At 40.1% G+C, this 25914-nt stretch overlaps 1 protein-coding gene across 13 annotated transcripts in view; it reads left to right on the top strand.

Annotated features, from left to right (window-relative positions):
• The first annotated feature begins 629 nt into the window (after positions 1 to 629).
• The window catches only part of Mycbp2 (MYC binding protein 2), a 233148-nt gene continuing 207863 nt past the window's right edge, over positions 630 to 25914 (top strand). For all 13 annotated transcript variants that reach the window (XM_085828830.1, XM_085828825.1, XM_029468874.2 and 10 more), the window contains exon 1: positions 630 to 1282. In XM_085828830.1, the coding sequence (XP_085684956.1) occupies positions 645 to 1282 (638 nt within the window). In that variant the 5' untranslated portion in view covers positions 630 to 644. The remainder of the gene's footprint in view (positions 1283 to 25914) is intronic.

The following is a 25914-nucleotide window of genomic DNA, read 5'->3' as shown; positions in this document are numbered from 1 at the left end:
TACATTTTCACAGGGGGCGGGGCGGAGAAATGAGTGTAGTGATTGCTAACTCTTTCGTAGACCGAGTTTTTTTTTATTTGTATTTTTTTTTTTTTCTTTTTAAAATAGGTTCCACTTCACAGCCCAGGCCAGGAACTCACTACGTACGTACGTAGCCCAGGGTGGCCTCGAACTTCCTCCTCAGAGCCCTAGTTGCTAAGATTACAGAAGCCAGCCATGGTGACTCCTGGTTCTCAAAGTTATTTTTAAGAGACTCAAATATAATGGTCCTCCCAGCCATTCCAAATAAAATTGCCAAAGGCTACTGTGCCCTGGCCAGCCCTCGGCCCAGTTCACCTCCACGTTGGCAGCGCTGACCTGGGTACAGGCCACAGCAGAGCTGTCAGTCCTGAGGCTGACACGCATCTCCTTCGGTCAGGTCTGGGTTCTCTCACCTGGAGGGAACCACGTTACCTGAAGACCGCCTCCACTGACAGCTTCCCCAGCCTGGTCCAGGCTCTTCCTCGTGCTGCTCGTAAAACCCGGAGCAGCGGATTGCTCGTCTCTTTGGCACCACTCGGCCCCTGGACACCCACAGCTCGGAGGCGGAGGGAGCCGCGCGGAGGGGGTGGGGCTGGCTGGAGAGCCGGGTCCTATTACTGAGCATGTGCGGGGCGGCGCGCATGCTCAGTGCGGCCGGCCGCCTCCCATTGCGGGCAACTCCGGTGGTGGCAGCAGCGGCAGCGGCGGCGGCGGCGGCGGCGGCACCGCCTCCTCCTCACACTCCGCGGGTGGCGGGGTTAGATGAGCGGCCCCAACAGCGGCGAGGGCGGCGCAGGGAGGAGGAGGAGAAGGCGGCGGCGGCGGAGGAGGTCGCTGTCTTTGTAGTGTCCCTGCTGCGGGCGCCCGAGGCCGCCGCTCCAGCCGTCGTCGTTGGCGGAGCCTGTGAGGGCGCGCGCGTGCTTGCCCGCGGGGACGAGGCGGCGGCGGCGGCGGCGAGGATGATGATGTGCGCGGCGACTGCTTCCCCCGCCGCCGCCTCCTCCGGGCCCGGCGGGGACGGCTTCTTTGCAGCCGCCACCATCTCTTCCTCCCCGGCACCGGGGGCGCTGTTCATGCCGGTTCCTGATGGCTCGGTGGCCGCCGCGGGGCTGGGGCTGGGGCTGCCTACCATGGACTCCCGGGGTCACTATCAGCTGCTGCTGTCAGGCCGGGCCTTGGCAGATCGCTACCGGAGGATTTACACCACGGCGCTCAGTGACAGGGACCAGGCCGGCAGCGGCACTGGACACCCGGCTTCCAGGTGAGTCTCCCGGGCGCCCTTCCTTGCCGCGTGTGCATCTGTGCCCCCCCCCCCCGTGTGTGTGTGTGTGTGTGTGTGTACCCGTGCGTGTGTGTCCGCGTAAATGGCACCCGGCTTTCAGTCAGGGCTGGATGCTGGTGGTAGAAGCACTTTGGTGATAAGAGGGTGTGGTGGCCACGGGGTCTGTGCGTGCGTGCTTGTGTGGTGTGTGTGTGTGTGTGTGTCTGTGTCTGTGTCTTTTGGAGGGCAAGGAGGGAAGGTACAGAAGATGGGTACGTATCGGTTAACGCTAGAGAGGGTGGTGGTGCTGGTCTGTCACGACACGTGTGTATTGTTGAGAAAGGAGGCATGGGTCGAGAGGGATAAGACCACAAAGCATGGAGAGAATTTGCAAGAGTCCTAAGGGGATGTGTTCCTGTTTCTAGTGTCTGAGCTGCAGTGTTATTTGCACGACCCCTCCCCATCACATTCCTTCCTCCAGCTGCCTTCCATAAAAGCCACCTTTCACTACAGGGGAGCAATGGTGTAGGTTAAAGATAACTGATGTCTGTAGGATGTTGTAGACAAAAAGCCAGTGGTTTCATGTGAGGAGATTTAGGGATAAAGGATACAGATGGGGGTTTGCACAGACGTCAGAAGTGTCTGATAGGGGTTTTTAGAAGTGTAGTTTGATTCCGGAGCCTTTTGGTCTTGAAATGAGTTTGCAGCTGCTGCCTTGTTCTGATGTCCCGTCCGGCCATTTCCCTTCGCCTTCTGTTCTATTTCCTGCCACTTACAGATTTGAGAGTACAGGGAGTTTTGTAGGAAAAATGGAAAAAAAAATACTCCTTTTTTTTTTTGCCAGTTTTTAAATGAAAAACTTAAAAAATGTGTCATCCTACTAGGGTTCACCTGCTATCAGAAAATCTGAGTAGCTCTCAGGTCTCTTTCAATTAGAACTGGATACACCTTCAAGTTACTTCGTAGGGTTCGCAAGTCACTTTCATTTTCTTTTTCTTAAAATCTGGGTACTTTTTTTGGCTAAAGGCTCTCCCGTTCTGTGCCTTAACTTGTCACAGATCCTGAAGGCTGGTTGCTGACTCTTTTTGCCAGCTTTGAGAGTGGTAATTGGGAGTCTCCTTTGCTTCTTCCTATAGCCTCTAACAGGGCATTCAAAAAGCATAGTAGGATTGTTAAAAGTGAGTTTGCTGAAGTGTTTCTTTTTTCCTCCCTTACTAAATCAGTGGGGCTTTATTAGGGAATGCCAGATGCCCTTTTCTCCTGTTAGAGAAGCAAGGTCTCTAGTCCATATGCCTAGCGAGTGCATCAGTGTATGTTATGGCTTATCTGCTGGAGAGGGTTGTAAAGGCCAGCTCTATTCACACTTTATATAGATAAAGCAGCCTTACCTATTTGTTGAGAGGGTTGGGTGCATCCTTAGTTGAGTCGTGGATATAAATGATCATAATTACCCTTTGCTATTTAGGATGAAGGTCACCATGTCACAGGTATGGTTCTTGCTGATGGTTTTGGAAAGCAGCACACATCACATTACAGAATTTACCTTGACGGCTAGGTTTAAGCTTGAGCGATGCATCTCTAAATTATTGTACTGTGATATATCTGTACAAATTCCTCTTACCGGTTTAAAATTATATTATTTCTAAACATGCAATAATCTATGATGTATATTCTTATTTTGACTTTCTACTGCTTTTTAAATAATGACTTTCTTGTATCTACACATGTACTTGGAGTAGTAGACAAAGTTAAATATAGGTTCATATATGTAAAATTGGTGATTTAATAGTTTGATCAATTTCTACAAACTGTCAATGAAATATGAGGAATTGGTTTATTGATCTCATGGAAATATTCATGGAAACTAACTTTACTTTGATAATGCCTTCTGATGCTTGTTCATAATATTGTTTACTATAGTTCACTCTCCCCATTTTTATCTACAATTGTTCTTTATTGTGAATTGAATTAAATTTGCTCACTAAAAAACTAAGGATGGCAGGGAAGAAGAATTGGGATTTAGTTTATTTATGTAGGGCATTGAGGTAGATGGGAAAGATAGAAATAGGGCTGAATTCTAGATATCATCAAGCGTAAAGGTGAGAGAAAGGGGAGACAATAAAAGAAACCAAGACAGGAGATTAGAAAACGGAGAAGAGGAGCAGGCAGGAGCACCTCGGGTTCTCGGGAAGGAAGAGAATCTTTTCAGAAGTGATAGATACTGAAGAAAACCAGAACAGTTTCTGAGTCACCGATAACTTCTGAGCCAAGTGGTCATAACTGGGATAAGCATAAAGAGGGGGAGGGCAGATGGAAAGTATTGGATAACCTGGGGAATATGCAAGAAGGTTATTGGAGGGCAATGGGATAGTCAAGTATGGGAACTTAAGTAGAGAGGATATTAAAGAGTTGAAAGAGGGAATAATTGACAGAAATCAGTGGAGGCAGTTTTAAGATGACAGATTAGCCATTGTAAAAGTTAAGGATTGATCGTCCTTTACTAGAGAAGGAAGTAGTTCTAAGTATGCAGACTGATAACTTTATTGAAGATGAGTACCATAGCTATTCTTTCTGGTTATCTGAGTGGGTGGCATCATTTTTTTGGCATTTATTGTGTCAGTAAGTGTCTGCACTGTGCACTGTTGTAGACATTAAAGGCACAGCCTTAAGTACAACAGATGGGATCTCACTGTTTTTACGTTGTGCACTGGGGGTGCTGGTAACAACTGGTATTTCTTTGATAATGATGAAAGAAATACAGTCAGCTTCATGGATTGAGCTACTAGAGTGATAGGGCCAGCAGAGTCCTCACTGGGAGTTGGCATTTAAGTTGATGTGTAAGGAGGAAGGAGATCTGGAAGTGCATATGAGGAAATTATAAAAGCCTTAAGAGAAGAGAAAACATGTGTTTCAGGGAACAAATACATAAGTGAATTATCAGCCCAAGTTGAACAAATTCCGTTTTATAGGTTGTTTTGGGTATAAGATGTAAGCCTAAGGTAGGCTTGGTTTGGAAGGTATTTTAACAAATGGCTCAGAGCTTGGACTCTGACACTACACTGGCTGTAAGTCCTGCCTGTCCTGCCTGCCATTTGCTAGTTGTGTAACCTGGAATGTTACATAACTTTCATGTCTTGGTTTTCTTATAGGTAGAGTGGGGATAATAATAATTGCATTATTTTGTAGATTAGATGAACAAATACTTATCCAGTCCTTGGCACATTATATGTTATTAAATATTAGGGTTTTTTTTTTTTTTTTTTTTTTTTTTTTTTTTTTCTGAAAGTGAGGGGTTTGAGGATACGGAGAGAAGCAATAGTCTTGCTTGTAACTCAGGTTTTGGATCAATAATTGCTGAATATGGGAATAGCTTTTATGCATTCAGTGACTGAATATGTATGGTTTTGAATGAATAAGACTGGATGAAATTATAACATTTTCTTGGAGAAAGTGACCAGCCAGGCAAGGCAGGGAAACTCTCCTCAGTTTTCTGAATGGTAAAGATAAGTTTCCATTTGGGAAGCGCCACACCTCTGTGGTAGGACCTCACAGCATGCAGATTACCTTTGATGCCAGCTTTACCTTTTTATGTGTTAGGTTGCAGTTTGTGTGTGTGTGTAACTTATAACATTGCAGGTGGTTGGAGTTACAGTTCTTGTGTCACCAGGCCCAGCCTGAATGTTTGGTTTTATGTGTTTGAGGTGGGATCTCATGTAACCCTAACAGGATCACTATGTAGCCCAGAAATAAAAGTTATCCTCTTGGTTCAGCATTCTGATGATTACAGGTGAGTGCACTAGAGCTGGCCTTTTTAGAGTAATCTAAAGGTTGTGTGGCCACACATGTTAAATGCCTCTTAAATCTTGGCTGCTGTTGTTATTATTAAAATCATATTTACGATTCCAATCTGCTTATTATAATAAACCTTCCTAGTTAGAAGATAGATGAGGAAAACTTAGTTGACTGATTCAGGGTAAAAAAGTGTGACTGGAGGTCGAAGAAAAGTAGAAATTGAAAGCTTTGCTTGACTGTGGGGAAGGGGAAGCAGTGCTGGGAGGGAAGTGGTAAGCTGAGCTAGAAAGAAAAGCCTGCACTCCGGGGCTGGCAGAGCAGGAGAGCAGCCCTGCTCCGAGTAGCAGAGAACACTTTACTAAATGAGGACTCCTGTCCTTTTTATCCAGCTAAACTAGTTTATTACTACTTTCTTTTTGTTAGAAATGCTATTTGACTGGCTTGTTAGTATACTCTGATAAGACCAGCATGTGGGTGGTGGAGGAAGGTCAGGAGTTCAAGGCCAGCTTCTGATATGTAACAACTTCAAGGCCAGCCTCTGGCCCTGGTACTCTATCTCACAGTAAAACAGAATAGAACAGAAATGGTATTTGAGTCCATTCCATCTGTGCTTAGAATTTGGGTTGTAAGAGGTTAAGGAGTTAAACCTATGAATGTTGAAAGTTATTAGATGTTGAAGTTCCTAGTCTTGAGTGTGTTGTATGTCTGGGGATGAAAGATAAAAGGCAGATACTTCAACAACTGTTATGTGATGGTGCCCTGGCCCTGCTCAGCTGCAGGAGCACAGGTGAGGAAGGCCGTCTGTGTGTAAGTGCTAGGACGTAGATATCAGGAGAGAGAGTGCGGAGTAAGAATTCATTGCAGGATTGGAGAGATTTGCCAAAAGGACAGTATCTGGAAGAAAAAGAAAAATTAAATTTTGATCAGAATTTTTGGGAAAATCCTGATAGTTTTGAGTTAAGAAGAAACATTATTATAGAAGTAGGCTACGGAATGATGCGGGGTTGAATTAGTGTATGTGTATCTGTGTTGGGTGGTAGTTAATACTTTTCTTCACATAGGTGTTAAATCTGTGAAGTTCTATAAACACACTAAGACAAAGGTACTGCTCTGTTGGTATACTGATTGGTTAAAAAATGTAAAAGGAATTAGTTTCCTAGCACAAAAGAAGTGAAAAAATATTGGATCTTATAAAAAATATGTTCATTTAATAAATTTAAGTATGTTAATTTAATCATAATATTTTTATATTATAAGCTATTCAGTTTGGAAGTTCAAAAAATAATTTCCTGTTTTACTCAAAAACTGATTAAATGTGTCAATTTGTTTTGGGGGGTGGTTAGGTTAAGATTTAATTTATATATAATAAAATTAACCCTCCTTAAACTGTCACTTAATGAATCTTAGACTATTTCCATCACTTCAGAAAGCTTTTTTAGGGCCTCACACTCCTGCCTCCTGGCTACCATTATGACTATATCTAGCATTTTACCTTTTCTATAACAGTATGTCAATCTAGCTCATTTTAGGGCAGGGCCATACGTATTGTTGACACTTCTGTCTTCATTCTGTGTTTTATGTAAATGGAAATTAGGCCTTAAGACTTCATTGGATTCTTGTAAACATCTTAGCAGGAACATCTTGTGTATAGTACTAAGCACTGCATGTTGCCCCAGCCCCAAGTTACTGGCTTTCCTTACTTGCAGTGGTGCTAACACCAGTACCCAACAGACCTGTCCCTTGTAATAAAGAACTGTGGGAGTAAAGACTGGCACTTTGCACCTTTCACCGAATGGTTTTAATATCCTTTGATAGTCTGACTGAGTCAGTAATTTTATCAGAAGTTTAAAAATGTTTTTTCCCCTCTTAGAATTCTGTTAATCTGTATTTATTAGAGAGTGCTTTTTGGTGTCCTACACCAGTGGCAGTGTGGCAGGGCTACAGCTAGCCTCCCAGATTACCCACCTTCCTTCCCAGATTGAATCACATGCTTTTCTAGTTTTGGGGACTATTAAGAACTAAAAGAGAAGGTAGCTGAATTCCCCAGGCATGCTTCCTATTCACTGCATCCATAAGTTGGCTCTGTGATGATGTGGTAGTGCCTGGCCTGTTTGCCTAGAGGCAAGACAGTTTTTATTTATATCTTTTATTGGATATTTTATGTATTTACGTTTCAAATGTTATCCTCTTTCCCAGTTCCCCCTCCAGAGCTTCCCTCTCCCCCTCCCCAAGGCCAGACAGTTTTGAAGGGTCCTCTCAACTTGTGCTTCCCCAGGGTTCTGGTTGAGGCCTTTAGGTGAACTGCAGTCCTCCTTCTGCTCAGAACAACTACTTTCCCTTCCCTCAGTTGTTGATTCTCGGGCACGCCAGTGAGTTCTGGTGTGTATATCTCCTTCTTAGTCATTTCACTCAATACCAGGAACGGTCTTAGGAACCTTAGTGCTGGCTGGGAGGAACCACATGCTAACAGTGTCAGCTGAACACTGCTGCTGCTGCAGCTCAGCATGCACAGTTGTGTAACTATTAAAACTGCCATTCGGATCCCCATCAAAATTCTAACTCATTTCTTCACTGAGATAGAAAGGGCAATTTGCAAATTCATCTGGAAAAATAAAAAACCTAGGATAGCAAAAACTATTTTCAACAATAAAAGAACCTCTGGTGGAATCACCATGCCTGACCTAAAGCTGTACCACAGAGCAATTGTAATAAAAAACTGGTACAGTGACAGACAGGTAGACCAATGAAATAGAATTGAAGACCCAGAAACGAATCCACACAGCTATGGTCACTTGATCTTTGACAAGGATGCTAAAACCATCTAGTGGAAAAAAGACAGCATTTTCAACAAATGGTGCTGGCACAACTGGTGGTTATCATGTAGAAGAATGCAAATTGATCCATTCTTATCTCCTTGTACAAAACTCATGTCTAAGTGGATCAAAGACCTCCACATAAAACCAGAGACATTGAAATTAATAGAGGAGGAAGTGGGGAAAAGCCTCGAAGATATGGGCACAGGGGAAAAATTCCTAAACAGAACAGCAATGGCTTGTGCGGTAAGATCTAGAATTGACAAATGGGACCTCATAAAATTGCAAAGCTTCTGTAAGGCAAAAGACACCGTCAATAAGACAAAAAGACCACCAACAGATTGGGAAAGGATTTTTACCAATCTTAAATCTGATAGGGGACTAATATTCAATATATACAAAGAGTTCAAGAAGCTGGACTCCAGAAATTCAAATAACCCCATTAAAAAATGGGGTACAGAGCTAAACAAAGAATTCTCAACTGAGGACTACCAAATGGCTGAGAAACACCTGAAAAGAATGTTCAACATCCTTAATCATCAGGGAAATGCAAATCAAAACAACCTTGAGATTCCACCTCACACCAGTCAGAATGGCTAAGATCAAAAATTCAGGTGACAGCAGATGCTGGCGAGGATATGGAGAAAGAGGAACACTCCTCCATTGTTGGTGGGATTGCAAGCTTGTACAACCACTCTGGAAATCAGTCTGGCGGTTCCTCAGAAAATTGGACATAGTACTACCGGAGGATCCAGCAATACCTCTCCTGGGCATATATCCAGAAGATGTCCCAACCGGTAAAAAGGACACATGCTCCACTATGTTCATAGCAGCCCTATTTATAATAGCTAGAAGCTGGAAAGAACCCAGATGTCCCTCAACAGAGGAATGGATACAGAAATTATGGTACATTTACACAATGGAGTACTACTCAGCTATTAAAAAGAATGAATTTATGAAATTCCTAGCCAAATGGATGGACCTGGAGGGCATCATCTTGAGTGAAGTAACACAATCACAAAAGAACTCACACAATATGTATTCACTGATAAGTGGATATTAGCCCAAAACTTAGGATACCCAAGATATAAGATACAATTTGCTAAACGCATGAAACTCAAGAAGAATGAAGACTAAAGTGTGGACACTGTGCACCTTCTTAGAATTGGGAACAAAACACCCAGGGAAGGAGTTACAGAGACAAAGTTCGTAGCTGTGATGAAAGGATGGACCATTTAGAGACTGCCGTATCCAGGGATCCTTCCCATAAGCAGCTTCTAAACGCTGACACCATTGCATACACTAGCAAGATTTTGCTGAAAGGACCCAAATATAGCTGTCTCTTGTGAGACGATGCCGGGGCCTAGCAAACACAGGAGTGGATGTTCACAGTCAGCTATTGGATGTATCACAGGGCTCCCAATGGAGAAGCTAGAGAAAGTACCCAAGGAGCTAAAGGGATCTGCAACCCTATTGTTGGAACAACATGATGTACTAACCAGAACCCCGGAGCTCTTGTCTCTAGCTGCATATGTATCGAAAGATGGCCTAGTCGGCCATCAATGGAAAGAGAGGCCCATTGGACTTGCAAACTTTACATGCCCCAATATAGGGGAATGCCAGGGCCAAAAGAATGGGAATGGGTGGGTAGGGAAGTGGGGGGCGCTATGGGGGACTTTTGGGATAGCATTGGAAATGTAATTGAGGAAAATATGTAATAAAAATATTAAAAATCAAAAAAAAAATTCAGGTGACAGCAGATGCTGGCGAGGATGTGGAGAAAGAGGAACATTCCTCCATTGCTGATGGGATTGCAAGCTTGTACAACCACTCTGGAAATCAGTCTGGCAGTTCCTCAGAAAATTGGACATAATACTGCTAGAAGATCCAGCAATACCTCTCCTGGGCACATACCCAGAAGAAGTTCCTACATGTAATAAGGACACATGCTCCATTATGTTCATAGCAGCCTTATTTATAATAGCCAGAATCTGGAAACAACCCAGATGTCCCTCAACAGAAGAATGGATACAGAAAATGTGGTACATTTACATAATGGAGTACTTCTCAGCTATTAAAAACAATGGATTTATGAAATCTTGGACAAATGGATGGACCTGGAGGATATCATCCTTAGTGAGGTAACCCAATCACAAATGAACTCACACAATATGTACTCACTGATAAGTGGATATTAGCTCAGAAACATAGAACACCCAAGATACAATTTGCAAAACACAAGAAAATCAAGAAGAGGAAATACCAATGGGTAGATACTTCATTCCTCCTTAGAATAGGGAATAAAATACCCTTGAAAGGAGTTACAGAGACAAAGTTTGGAGCTAAGACGAAAGGATGGACTATCCAGAGACTATCCCACCCGGGGATCCATCCCATAATCAGTCACCAAACCCAGACACTATTGCACAATGCCAGAAGGATTTTGCTGAAGGGACCCTGTTATAGCTGTCTTGTATGAGGCTATGCCAGTGCCTGGCAAATACAGTAGTGGATGTTCACAGTCATCTAAAAGATGGAACACAGGGTCTTCAATGGAGAAGCTAGAGAAAGCACCCAAGGAGCTGAAGGGGTCTGCAACCCTATAGGTGAACAACAATATGAACTAACCAGTAACCCCCCCAGAGCTCGTGTCTCTAGCTGCATATGTAGCAGAAGATGGCCTGGTCGGCCATCACTGGGAAGAGAGACCCCTTGGTATTGCAAACTTTATATGCCCCAGTACAGGGGAATGCTAGGGCCAAGAAGCAGGAGTGGGTGGATAGGGGAGCAGGGCGGTTGGAGGGTATAGGTAACTTTCGGGATAACATTTGAAATTTGAAATGTATATAAAGAAAATATCTAATAAAAAATAGATAAAACCAAAACAAAACATTAAGTCATATGCTTTTACAAATGAAAAAAGAAAAAAAAAAACCCAAAACTGCCATGCGGATTGCGGTGTCTGTGATTCGAAATGTCCTGGTGGGTACTGTATCTTGGACTTTTGAGAGGTTTAGGGAAGTATTCATTATAGGGGTAGTATAATGTGCCCGATGTTGCTAAATGACATTGATAGATGAGAATGGCGAAGAAAAGCTGAAAGTAATTGGGCATGAAAGGTAAAAGGAATTTTCTTTTTCTTTTTTAGTAACATATAGAGGAATATCTGCAGTGGGGATAAGAAGCAAAGGGCAGGTCAACCAAAGGCTTAATGTTGAAGGAGCTAGGGTAGATAGAATTCTTGTTTGCTATAACCATGGTCGGTGTTCTGATTGGGTTGAAATGGATTCTTGACCCTTAGAATAGAACCTCTCTCTGTATTGATGTACCTGTAAACCTTAGAATCTGTAAATTTCCCAAAGTCCTCTCGGCTTCCAGAAGTTGCTTATTTATGAGTAGAAAACGCCTTCTTAAAGACTGTGTAGAAGTTTGTACTCTCCTGCCTCTCCTGGACCATCTCTAGTTATAACAAACCAATAAATAGAGTTAAGGCATGAAGGCACTGGATCTCTCTCTCTCTCTCTCTCTCTCTCTCTCTCTCTCTCACACACACACACACACACACACACACACACGTACATTTCTAAACTAAACTGAGATACTCTAAACCACCCCAATAGACACACAGAAATATATGATATTCGAACTTTTCAAAGGAAATACTACAGTGTCTGTCTCACCACTAGTTTGAAATAGTTAATGGTTTTGACTTTAGTTACTACTACATTTCTTTTGATGGCATCCTATTTTTGCAGTTAGGCTTTTGGTGGTTGTGATACAAATCAAGCATTACTTGTCAGAAATATGGAGCTGCACAGGAGGGTGGCCTCTTCAGTCTGACTCCATGCTTGAGAATTGTTACAGTGCCCAATAGTTGCCCTTAGCACAGGGATTGTTTTAGACTAAGAATCCACTGGATATCAAAGAAGGACCGGTGAGCTCCATTTGTCTCATCATACACCACATGACCCAGAAGCTGCTGATCTGATAGGGCATCAAGTCTTCTGATGGCAATACTGATGACAGTAACCTGGCTTGAACATGATGCTCTGCAAGGATGAGCATGTGTGCTTTGACATTCCCAGACAAAAGCACAGTTAGGAGTGGTTCTACCCAACATCATTCTCAGTGATACAGTTGGGCAGTTTGTGTTTCCTGTCATCAGAGCTTTCGAAGGAGGAGTTAAGAGATACTGGTTCTTAAATGAGAAACATTTAAAAAGAAAACACAGAAGAATCCTGTTATACTTGAATCTACAGTTGGTAGGGCTCAGAGGTCCAAAGAAACTTTCCTTTGGATTGGGCTTATGGACCTGTTTGGAAAGTCGGGTTGTCAACACAACAGATCAGAGGTGTTTGTCACATGAATGATCTAGTGGGTGTCTCTCAGATGTTAGTATTATAGTTATCCTCATAAAATGAATTTAATAATTATTCTGTATTCAAAATTGTATAGGCTCAGTGTTCATAAATATTTGATAGACTCCATCCGAGGTACTTAGTGGTATGTGTTTTTTCTTTAATGGCCTGATAGCTTGTTTCTTTTAATACTTAATGATATTTGCCGCTTAAAAGTGCCATAATTGGTTCTCTGGAAGGGAATCTTGGCTGCTCCTAAGTTTTGACAATTATGAATGAAATTCCTATAAACATCCATGTGCAGGTTTTTTTGTGTGGACATGTTTCCAGCTTCTCTGGATAAATACATTCCAGAATCTGTAATTGTCGCTGGATCATATGGTCAGGATATGTTTAGTTTTGTAAGAAACTGCCAAATTCTCTGCCCCCAGTGGATGCACCATTTATATATATGAAACAAAGCTTCCAGTAGCATATGAGAGTTTGCATTGCTCTGTGTCCTCAGCGACATTAAGTGTTGTCAGTGTTCTGGATTTTGGGCATTCTGATTGATGGATCTCGTTGTTGTTTTAATCTGTATTAGTGTGGTAACACCTGTTTAGAACTCCTTTTCAGGGGCTGGTTTGTTATTTCTGTATCTACTTTGGGGACATATCAAGGATGTTTTCTCACTTTTAAACTCCAACATTGTTGTTTTGGTACTGTTGGATTAGAGAGTTCTTTTTCCTTTTCTATTCTTTTTTTAAAATTTACTTATTTATTTTATGTGTGTGAGTACACCATTGCTGTGTTCAGGACACCAGGAGAGGGCATCTGATCCCATTACAGATGGTTGTGAGCCACCATGTGGTTGCTGGGATTTGAACTCAGGACCCCTGGAAAAGCAGTCAGTGCTCTTAACTGCTGAGCCATCTCTCCAGCCCTAGAGAGTTCTTGAATAGTTTTGATAATAGTCTTCTATTAGCTATGTCTTTTATAGGTAGATATTTTCTCCTAATCTGTATCATTTTTTCTCATTCTATTGATACTTTTTTTTTGAAAGCGGGTAGTTTTGATTTTAATGAAGTTCTCAACTATTTTTTTTCCTAGTTCATGCTTTACCATTTTATTTAAAAAAAAAAAAAACTTGGGGCTGTCTAGAGTATCTCCTGTTTCATCTTCTGAACACTGTATTGTTTTGTGTTTTGCACGCACGGTTTATTTTCCATTTTGAGTTAATCTTTGTGTGTAGGCTACAAGGCTTGGGTGTCTAGTTGTTCCAACATCCTTTGTTTCGTTGTTGCTCTCTTTGCTTCTCTTCTACTGCTACTTGGCTGTATTTATGTGGGTCTGTTCTGAGTTCCCTGCTCTCTGTTCTGTTGGGCTGTCTCTTGTTTCTTCAGTACTACATGGTCTTTGTTACTCTAGTCTTATAGGAAATCTTGAAGTGAGATATTTACTTTTTTCTTTTCACATTGTCTTAGCTATTATGGGTGTTTGTCTCTTCTCATAAACTCTTAAACATTTGTCAAAATCCCAGAAATAACCTACTAGAATATTTATTGAAACTCTCTTAGATTAATGGATTAGAAAGAGGACATCTTGATAATAATATTGAGCTTTCCTATCTGCATCTACGGGATATTTGTTATTTAGTTTCTTTTATTAGAATTTTGCCGTTTTCTTTATTTAGCTCTTACCAAAAGTTGCCTTAAAATATATTTTCTAATGATTTCTTTGTTGAGGATACAACATTTTTATATTCTACTTTGCTTCTGGTATATAGGAAAACGAGACACATATACACGCACACATATATACATACACAATGCTAATGTTTTGTGCATACATGCTATAATCTTTTATTAGGTATACCAGGGTTCTTTTGTTTTGTCTCTTCCTTTAGATTTTTGACCTAGGAAGCCATATCATCCATCTTTCTTTCTCTTGTTTTATTGCATTAGCTGTAGTTCTCACAGAGATACTGATAGAGTGGTGAGAGAGCAGGCACACCATTGCTTTGTTTCTGGTCTTAGTGAGAAAGCTTGTACTTTCTCACTGTCAAGTCTGGCATCATCTGGAGGAGTTTCTGCAGGTATTCTTTCTGCATGTTGAGGAAACATTCTTAATTTCTAGTTTACTGAGAACTTTTATTATGAACTAGGGGTTGAATTTGTCAAATACCTTTCCTGCATCTATTGATGTGATCATCTAATAGATTATTTTTAGCCTGTTAATTTTCTTTTCAGATGATACATACCTAGCTGCGATACATTACACTTTGGTTGCTGTGAATGTTTTTGTGTACTGCTGGATAAAATTTGATAAAATTTAGAGGTTCTCTTTTGCATATGCATTCATGAGAGATGCTGGCTTATACTTTTCTAATGTTTCATTGCCATGTCCAGATTAATGTCACTGTTACCCTGGCCTCATAAAGTGAGCCAGGATGGTGTCTTCTGTTTCAACCTCTAAAGAGAGTCACAGAAGCCTGATAGAATTCACCAGTGAACTTCTGAAAGGCTGGTACGGTACTGATTTGCTGCCATCTCATAGTTTCCACAAATTTTTTATTTTAATGTCTGTACAGTTAGTAATGATAATTCCTCTTTCATTTCTGATAACATTCATTCATTCATTCTATTCATTTTCTAGGTTTTTTTTTTTTTTTTTTTTTTTTTGTCCAAATAAGTGTTTATTTTTGTACACAGTATTCTTGTGATGGCTAATCTTCATAGTCAACTACCTATGTTTAAGATCACTTAGGAAATACACATCTGAAGATAACTATGAAGAAATGTTCAGAGACATTTAACTGAAGAAGAAAGAACACTTTGAATGTAGGCAGCATCATTCTATATATTGGAGTCCCCGAGTGAATAAAAAAGGCAAAAGCAAGCAGAGCAGCAGCATTTCATCTATCTCTGCTTCTCGGCTGAGTGAATGGGGTGACAAACAGTCTCACACATTAACCACATGTTCCTCACCATGATGGATTCTATTTTCTCAAGCCATGAGCCGAAATAAACCCCCTTTTAAGTGGCTTTTGTTAGGTATTCTGTAGAAGCAATGAGAAAAGTAACTATTATAAGTCCTCTGAGTTTCCCTAGTAGCTTTAGCACACACAGTAGCACTCTATATAAATGTTCATTTCCAGTACAATCTGATTATCTTTGTAGTCTCATTCTCAGATTTTAAGGTTTATAGCCAATATTTGTTGTTCCAGAAACTGCCCTAAATATTTATTAATATTTTATCTGTACAAAAATCTTAGGTGGTCAGTACTTATTTGTTTTTGTTTTTTTTTAATTTTTAATATTTTTTATTACATATTTTCCTCAATTACATTTCCAATGCTATCCCAACATTCCCCCGTACCGCCCCCCACTTCCCTACCCACCCATTCCCATTCTTTTGGCCCTGGCATTCCCCTATCTTGGGGCCTATAAAGTTTGCAAGTCCAATGGGCCTCTCTTTCCAGTGATGGCCCACTAGGCCATCTTTCGATACATATGCAGCTAGAGACAAGAGCTCCGGGGTACTGGTTAGTTCATCATGTTGTTCCAACTATAGGGTTGCAGATCCCTTTAGCTCCTTGGGTACTTTCTCTGGCTTCTCCATTGGGAGTCCTGTGATACATCCAATAGCTGACTGTGAGCATCCACTCCTGTGTTTTCTAGGCCCCGGCATCGTCTCACAAGAGACAGCTATATTTGGGTCCTTTCAGCAAAATCTTGCTAGTGTATGCAATGGTGTCAGCATTTGGAAGCTGATTATGGGAAGGATCCCTGAATATGGCAGTCTCTAGATGGTCCATCCTTTCATCACAGCTACGAACTTTGTCTCTGTAACTCCTTCCCTGGGTGTTTTGTTCCCAATTCTAAAAAGGGGCAAAGTGTCCACACTTTGGTCTTCATTCTTCTTGAGTTTCATGCGTTTAGCAAATTGTATCTTATATCTTGGGTATCCTAAGTTTTGGGCTAATATCCACTTATCAGTGAATACATATTGTGTGAGTTCCTTTGTGATTGTGTTACCTCACTCAAGATGATGCCCTCCAGGTCCATCCATTTGGCTAGGAATTTCATAAATTCATTCTTTTTAATAGCTGAGTAGTACTCCATTGTGTAAATGTACCATAATTTCTGTATCCATTCCTCTGTTGAGGGGCATCTGGGTTCTTTCCAGCTTCTGGCTATTATAAATAGGGCTGCTATGAACATAGTGGAGCATGTGTCCTTCTTACCGGTTGGGACATCTTCTGGATATAAGCCCAGAAGAGGTATTGCTGGATCCTCCAGTAGTACTATGTCCAATTTTCTGAGGAACCGCCAGACTGATTTCCAGAGTGGTTGTACAAGCTTGCAATCCCACCAACAATGGAGGAGTGTTCCTCTTTCTCCACATCCTCGCCAGCATCTGCTGTCACCTGAATTTTTGATCTTAGCCATTCTGACTGGTGTGAGGTGGAATCTCAGGGTTGTTTTGATTTGCATTTCCCTGATGATTAAGGATGTTGAACATTTTTTCAGGTGCTTCTCTGCCATTCGGTATTCCTCAGGTGAGAATTCTTTGTTCAGTTCTGAGCCCCATTTTTTAATGGGGTTATTTGACTTTCTGGAGTCCACCTTCTTGAGTTCTTTATATATATTGGATATTAGTCCCTTATCTGATTTAGGATAGGTGAAGATCCTTTCCCAATCTGTTGGTGTTTTTTTTGTCTTATTGATGGTGTCTTTAGCCTTGCAGAAGCTTTGTAGTTTCATGAGGTCCCACTTGTCAATTCTCGATCTTACAGCACAAGCCATCACTGTTCTATTCAGGAATTTTTCCCCTGTGCCCATATCTTCAAGGCTTTTCCCCACTTTCTCCTCTATAAGTTTCAGTGTCTCTGGTTTTATGTGAAGTTCCTTGATCCACTTAGACTTGACCTTAGTACAAGGAGATAGGAATGGATCGATTCGCATTCTTCTACATGTTAACAACCAGTTGTGCCAGCACCATTTGTTGAAAATGCTGTCTTTCTTCCACTGGATGTTTTTAGCTCCCTTGTCGAAGATCAAGTGACCGTATGTGTGTGGGTTCATTTCTGGGTCTTCAATTCTATTCCATTGGTCTATTTGTCTGTCACTGTCTAGTTTTAAGAACTAGAAAATGAACCAGCTTTTGGTTGGTTGGTTTGTTTGTTTCTAATTTATTCTTCTCTCATATAATGCATCCGTTCACAGTTTCCCTCCCCTCCATCCCTCCTAGTACCCCCTCTACCCCGCCTCCTCTCCAGAAAGGAACAGGCCTCCCAGGGCTATCAGCTGAACACACACAACATAACAAGACAAAATAAGACAAGGCACAAACTTCATGCCAAGGCTGGGCAGCAGGAGGAGGAGGGTCCCAGGAGTGTATGACTGTGCTGCTCTTGTGTTTACTTTTGGGCTGGCTTCCCCTCAGCACTGTCATCTACTTCTCTCACTTTGACTTTATTTTACCTCTGACCCCCAGCTTTGGGATCTTAGGTCATTCACTGTAGTGTGAAACTTGGAAGCTTTGGCTACTTTGGGTGCATTCCAGGCATTTAGTATTCTTCCCATTTAGTTAAGTTATTTAAGATTTTTATTCCTGGCTTTTTTATTTGAATAGCACAGTACCTAGGATTATTTTACTTAACTTTCATGTATTTAGTAATATTATAAATATCATTGTCAATACTTTTAACACATACTTTTTATAATTTTGATTTTTAAAATTGAATTTATTTGAAGCTTTCATGGATGACTTTATGAGGACTGTATTACCTCCTTTCCATTCTCTCCTGTCCTCTACCAGAACTTCCTCTGTTTCCCTTCCCTCACTCTCACATTCATCTCTCACACACACACACACACAGAGAGAGAGAGAGAGAGAGAGAGAGAGAGAGAGAGAGATGCACGCACTGATTGTATAACCTATCTCGGGGGTTGTCCCTTGAGAAAACTGATTCTCCCTCTGTGAGTGGGGCCTTGTGCAATTTCTTCCAACCACATTAACATTTGCTGAAAAACGTTATTTTTTTTCCTTTTGCTCACAATCAGATAATTATGCCATTTGCCCTTAAAAAGAGTATTTTTTCTCTTGGATTTAGATGTTCTATAAGAGTTAGTGTATTGGTTAGGATTTTGTTTCTGTTGCAAGTATATTACACAGAGAGATTTATTCTGGCTCCGTTTTTGACATTTCAGTCATCCTGGCAAGGCAGGAACACTACGGAGATGGGCATGACAGGAAACTTTTCTCATAGCAGCCACGAAGTGCAGTTATAGCCTCCCAAGGTCACCCCTCCATAGTTTCACCTAATAATCTATACTACCATTATGCTATGAATTAGGTCAGAGCACTGATGATATAACTGTATCTAGAAATGTCCTCCTAGATGTACCCCAGAGATGGTTTGTTCTAATCTTTTAGGTGTATCTTTCAACCTAATCCAGTTGACAGTCAGTATTAACCATCACAATCAATTATTTAAATTTGGGTGGAGAGTTGTTTGGACAGTCTGTATATCTGTATTCTTTTTTTTTTATTTTAGTCTTAACTATAGATAGGTATTAAAATAGTTTTATCCCTTTAATTTTGTCAATGGCTCCTTTATATAATTTTAGTCTTTTCTATTGGGTACCTATACATTTATAACTATTAAAAATTCTGGTGCATTGGCATTAGAGAGACGACATAGTAGAGAGCATTTACTGCTCTTCTGGAGGACCCATAATTAATTCCTAGCATCCACATTAGCTGGCTTACAACATCCAGCTCCAAGGGGGATTCTATGCTTCTTGTCTCAGCAGGTACCTGTATTCTCTTCTTGTATTAGAATCTCTTCTTGTGTTGTACACGTACATGTACATATACATTTACACGTACCCAAACACATAATTTAAAAAATTCTGGTGCAGTTTATTGATTTTGTTTTATTAGTATCTCATGTTTCCATCTCTAGTAATACTTTTGAATACTTTTGAATGAGTTTACTTTCGTGATATAAAAATAGTTTTCAAGGGCTGAAAAGATGGTTTAGTGTTTAAAATGCCTGTTTGCAAGCTGAAGGGCCCACGATTGGGTCTCTAACTACCCACACAAAAGCCAGGCTGAACAGTAGAAGTATGTACCCCCAGCCCTTGACTGATTCAAGAGTGGTTATAGACAAATAAATCCCAGAGGCTTACTGGCCATCCAGGTTAGCCAGAATGGTGCACTCCATGTTCAGTGAGAGAACCATTCTAAAAAATAAGATGGGAGAGGGGTCAGGGAAGATCTTTCCTGTGTGTGAAGATCAGAGTCACTTCTTTCCTTTTTCGCCATGCTTTTGAGGCAGGGTCTCATTATTTCTGCTGCCAGTGCTGCTTTGTAACTTCCTCCCATGTCACTGTGGGTGTGCTGACATTACATGCTGGAACTGGCACATCACTCTTTTATTTACTTACTTAATTTGTTTATTTAAGGTTTATCAATTTGTTTTATGGTAAGTACACTGTCACTGTCTTCAGACACACCAAAAGAAGAGGGCATCAGATTCCATTACAGATGGTTGTGAGCCACCATGTGGTTGCTGGGAGTTGACCTCAGGACCTCTTGTAGAGCTGTCACTGCTCTTAATCCCTGAGCCATCTCTCCAGCCCACATCACTCTTTTGTTTTGGTTCTGGGGATTGAAGGTAGGTAGGACCTCAGGCTTACAGAGTAAGCACATTGGCTTCCTGGGCCATCTTGCCAGCCCCAATTGGATAATTTTTATTGACTCATTTTCAAATTTATAGATTCTGTGTTATCTCCATTTTCTTAATGAATTATTTAATGAAATTAAAATTTTTATGTTGTTCAATTCTATTTAAAACTTTCTTTTGTACTGAGAACTTTCTGTGTATTTCAATTGTATTTACCTTTTCTTGGTGGAATATATTAACAGTAGTGTTAGGAAAATCTTTATTACATAATTACAATATCTAGCAGATGTGTCTAGACTTCTGGTATTAGAACGTGGCATCATGAATAAGCAGGGCGAGTGGCCTCCTTTCCTGTAGTCTCTTGAATGGATGTTTTAGACAGGATCATGAAGCTGGCATTAAGAGATCATACTAGGGTTTGGGGAGAGGCTTATTTAATTCAGTGCTTGTTGCAACCATGAGGACCTGAGTTTGTCTCATCGGCACTCACAACAACAAAACAAAACAAAACAAAACAAAACAAAACAAAACAAAACAAAACAAAACAAAACAGGCATGCTATTGTTCATTTCTAACCACAGAACTGGTGAGGCAGAGACAAGTGGATTCCTGGAGCTTGCTATGGAGATAGCTCAGCCAATTGGTGGATCTGGATTCAGTGAGAGACCTTGTGCCAAAAGTAAAAGAGATAGCAATCAAGCAAGATTCTTCACTTTGCCCCCTAGCCACATGCACATACAGAAGTAAGGGACTGTAGCAGATGTTCTTACTGGACTAGCTGAATCTCTTTGACATTCATCTCCAGCTGTCTCCGGGAAACATCTATGACTTTTAGCCTTGGAAGTCTGTGCAGGACTTTTTTTTTTTTTATAGAAAGTTTCCCTGAGAAATGTTTTCAACCAGTGACTAGTAGGAAACAGATAAGCAGCTCATTTTCCTTACCTACAGTTGGAGTAACTGGGAGCCATGGTCAGTGGTAGAATTACCCATCATGGTAATACCTTTCATAATGCACTGTCCTTGTTTGCTTTCCATTGCTGTGACAGAACAATGACTATAAGCAACTGGAGGGGGAAAGGCTTTATTTGCCTTACAGTTCCTGACCACATTTCATTGTCAAGTAGTCCTGACCTAGTGGGAACTCAAGCAAGGGCTGAGCCAGGGACCATCAGGGAAACTGTTTCCTTGTTTGGTCTTCATGGCTTGTTAGCTTGGTTTCTTATATAAGCCAGGCTCACTATCCCAGGGTTGTAATGCCCACCCTGAGCTGAGCCTTCCACATCAATCATTAAGCAAGAAAATGCTCCATAGTCATGCCCACTGGCCTGTGTGATAGAGACAATGCTCAATTGAGGTTTCCTCTTCTGGTTGAAGCCAGTTTGTGTCTACTGACAAAAACTCGAAAGCTTTTATTAACTAATTCCTTTCTGTAAGTCACTCGTGATTTCCTTTACCAGAGATCACATCTCAAAGCAACTGTTTGTTGCCTGTGGATTCTTGAGGTGTCTTTAAGCTTTGAGGGAATACAGATCAAGATAGACACTTGAGTCTGGGAATAATAATGAAAAAGGCTTATTATACATCTGTGAAATACCTTATTTTCACTGTGTTTGCTCTTTAAGAGTCTGCTTTGGAAGTCTTTGTTTTATCCATTTTATTCATAGTGTTTTAGGGATGTATTTGCTTGTCTTTCTTGTATCTAGTTCTGCTATTATCACTACTATGTGTAAATTCCTAGTTATTTGGGTAATTTCTCTGGAATTTAGTGTGAATAATTTACAGTTGTGTCATGGTGTGTGTTTCCATGTTATCTGGGCTGTGTAGAGTGTGATTCTGTAGGTATGGTGGAGAGGTTTCTCCTCTCACCCCTTACTGGTTTGTTCACTCAGTTCCCTCCCTCTCTCCTCCCCTCCCTTCTCTTCTCCTTCTCTTCCTCCACCCCTCCCTTCCTCCCTCTCTCCTCCCTACCCTTCTTTCCTTCATTCCTACCCTTCTAAGTTCATGTCTTCATTTCTTCTTCTTTTTTTGCTCTGCACAGACAGCATAGCTTTACAGTTCTCTCTCCATCTTTCCTCATTCAAAATGAACAGTGGAATGGTTATAAGCATAAATTTCAATAACACATTTAAGTATATGCAGAAAGTATATATTTTGTCTAAGGTTCTATTTTAGCTTCATTCCTTCCATAGTGTTGATGCCATATTTGTAATTCTCATTTAATAGGAAATACGTTTTAGTTTCCATTGTGGCTATTATTTGGAAGCACTTTTTTTTTCTCTTCTCTTCTCTCCCTCTCCCTCTTCCCCTCCCCTCTTCCTTTCCTTTCCTTTCTTTTTCTTTTTTTTTGTTGCCAACATTTTAAATTTTCTTTCTGTTGTTAATCTCTAGTTTTTCCTTGATGAATGAATTACGTAATGTACAGCAGGCTGAAGCAGGAAGTAGTAAACTTGAGACTAGCTTAACCAATATAGTGACACTGAGACTAACGTGGGTTCTGTAATGGGACCTTATATCTTATCACTGTCCCCACCAACAGGTCTTCATGACTTAGTGTCATTTTGGACCATGCATATATCAAAGGACCGCTAGTGTTTTGTTTGCTTTAACAGTACTCATCTGACTGACTGAAGCTCAGTTCTTGTTTGTGTCTAAATGTTCCATGTGTCTATAAAAGACAATGCCAGAGCTCTCAGTTTATCTGGAGATATTCTGTGTTTGGTTGTCTAGTTCTTACTTCTTCTAGAGCTTTCTTATGATGATCTAATCTGTGAAGGAAGGCACTAACTTAATCCTGTATACTATCAAATGTTAGAGAAGTAGAAGCTAGTAGCATGACATTATATGTAATAGGATTTTCCCTGTCCAACTCATTTAAATACTAATAATTAATTAATACTAAGAAACCTGCAATTATACATAGGAAAGGAAGATAATTTAAGAGTACTTATCAATAAGCATAGTAATGCTTTGAATACTTTCTCTGTATTATACATACATATATATTTTTATATTTGATATGAACCATTCTAATACGGTATTTTATAAAATGTACCTTAGACCAGGGACATCTTAAAATTTTCTCCTAGTTTTCTTGTAATTATTACATACTCAAAGCATATAGGTATATAAACTAAACATTTACTTGATAAGAAATCATTAGAAAATATATTTTAAGGCAACTTTTGGTATACATGTAATTTTGTCATTTACTAAAGATGAAAGCAAATGACTATACTAATAGATGAATATGCTTGTCTATTTTTATATAAAGAATAATGAATTTTTACATAAAGAATTTTTAGTGTTTGGTGGATGCTAATACTATATGACATAATCTTCATCCATTAGTGAGTTATTGATCTTTTATAACCACTAGTGCTAGGAATACTATTTCACATAAGTATTTAGTATATGACTGAACTGGGTTCAGGGCTGTTTCAGGAATTGATTGGAAATATTGGTCAGACCCAAGCAAAGACTGATTTACTAATTTCTTTTGTGTGTGTGTGTGTGTGTGAAATGTAAGTATCTCAAAATAACTTTTAAAGTAAAACATTCTAGCACAATACAATCTAAAGGTGTACTAATTTGATACATGCTGAGGAATGGCCATAGGAAAATAAGACAGTCATTGTTTTCATAATTAAACCATGTTTCTATAAGAGCAGAAAACTTTGTATTATAACAGAAACACTGCTTGGTAACACATAGTAATAGCAAGTCTGACCTGAAGTATTTTAGGCATTGTTGATTGGTACTGGGTAGCATCATTATATGTATATATAGTACAAAGTGTGTTCGGAACTAAGGCTGGGGGATTAATGCCAGAAAGATCTGGGATTCATAATGTGTTTGATATTGAACTAGGTTTTGTTTGCTGTGTGCTCGGAAGCTTTTTAACTATTGTCTTTTGTTTATTTGCTTGTTTTTTTTTTTTTTTTTTTTTTGGTTTTGCATTTCCTAGGTTCAATTACACTCATGTACTAAGGTTATAGCATATAGTAAGATGCTGCTCTAGACCAGGCTTTAGCAAAAGATGGCACAAGTAGCAAACCTAGTCTAGTCTAGTTCTTGTTTTTGTGTAGCCCATGAGCTAAGACTAGATTTTACAGTTTTAAAGCTAAAATATATATATGTATATATATGATGTTTACAAAAAATGACATAAAATATGAATTTAGGAATAAAATTTTACTCATAGTCACGTTCATCTATCTCTGTGCTATCTATGGCTGTGTTCATGCTGTGGTGATGAAAGTAGTTACTGCAGAGATCTTATGGCCCACAACGTAAATTATTTAATGTTTGCCTATTATTACTTTCGATTGTATTTAGAGATTTTTAAATAAGGTTTTCTCTAATATATAAAATTAAATAAAAGATTGAAGCCTTTTAGTCCCAAATATTCTGTAAATTTGGAGTCATCAAAACTTGGAATTTGAGTTAGAAAAAAACTAAAGAAACAGTTTTAAATGAGAGTTTTAAATTTTTAATTGATTTCTGTTTTGTTAGGAAACAATTACTAATAAGCTTATAGAGAAACTAAAGACACACAATAGCAATTTTTGTAGGCTCAGTTTTTCTGTTACAGAAATATTTAATCTTCCTTAAATAACATAACAGTTTAAAAATATAATACTAAAAGAATTTTTTGTGTGTGTGTGTGAGTATTTTGCCTACATGTGTATATGAAAATACATCACATTCATGCCCGGTATATGCAGAGGACAGAAGAAGGTATTGGCTTCCTTGGCAGTTGTGAACCAACCCGTGGGTGTTGGAAAATCCCTTGGTCCTCTGTGAGATCAGCAAATGTGTTAAGTGCTGAGCAGTCTTTTCAGCCCCTGACTGTATTTAAGATGGAACCTACTTTTCTATTTTACAGATTAGCTTTTTTATCTGACTTCTTTAATTGGAGATAGCCTTCCTGCCTACAAATGATCTAGTTAAAGTTTTTTTCTCTTTTCTTGTTTTCTTTTTTGCTTTAGAGAAAGGAATTTTATTTTTTGCATAGGCCTTGGGTCACAAGTCCAAGGTCAATGTTGTCTCCTCTGTGAGTCCTAATCTCTTATTTTTGCTTATTTTTTATTAAATTTTTCTATGTAATATATTTTGATCATATTTTCCTTTCTCAACTCCTCTAAAATCTACCCCCACCCAACTTCAACCCCCCAACTTTATGTTCTCTGTATCAAACAAAACAAATAAAACCAATGAGATAAAAAATAGCAAGACAAAAAGTGCCCATAGGTGCTTTGTGCTTGCACACACACACACACACACACACACATCACCGAAACCCATGGAGTCCATTTTGTGTTGGCCAAATACTCATAACCATGAAGACTGCCCTAGAGTGTGGCTGATGACATCTCATTGGAAAAAGTGGATTTTTCCTTTTCCAAGCAAGTATGAACTGCAAATAGGTTCTCTCTTAGGGATGAACTTTGTGGCTACTTCCCCTTCTCAGTGAGGTGATTTTAATGTTTGAACCTGCACAGGTCATCTGCTTGGTGCCATAGTCTTTGTATATCAAATGTATATCAACCCTGCTATGCCAGGAGGTTGCTTTTTCCCTGGTCAGTTGTGGGTCTGAGTTAATTACCTTCTACTATAAGGAGCTTTTCTGATAAGATTGAGTGATGTTCTGATCTATGGGGGTTCTAGTCACTGTGTAGCGCACTTCCTCATGGACTACACTTTCTACCTCCCCTCTAAGGGCCTACTTTGCCTTGAGGAAACTGTTGGTGGGTCCTGAGGAACCTCAGTATTGTCTTGCCTGGCATTTTCTTCAGAAAAAGTGACTGGTTTATGAGACAATGGAAGATTAATTTCCTCATATGAAAGAGGCTCGAGGGATGGGGCCGAGAGTACTACTTTCCCAGGTTAGGTAAACCTTTGAGGATTCCCTACCCCAAGTTATAGGATCCCATTCTTTGCTAATAAATGCTCTTACACTTTAACTGCTGACACCCTGTGAAGCTGAGACTTGAG

The sequence above is a fragment of the Mus caroli genome, unplaced genomic scaffold, assembly GCF_978045245.1.
Source record: "Mus caroli unplaced genomic scaffold, Mus_caroli_1 scaffold_12, whole genome shotgun sequence".
In the NCBI taxonomy this organism is placed as follows: Eukaryota; Metazoa; Chordata; class Mammalia; order Rodentia; family Muridae; genus Mus; species Mus caroli.
This window is presented reverse-complemented; position numbering and strand designations above follow the sequence as displayed.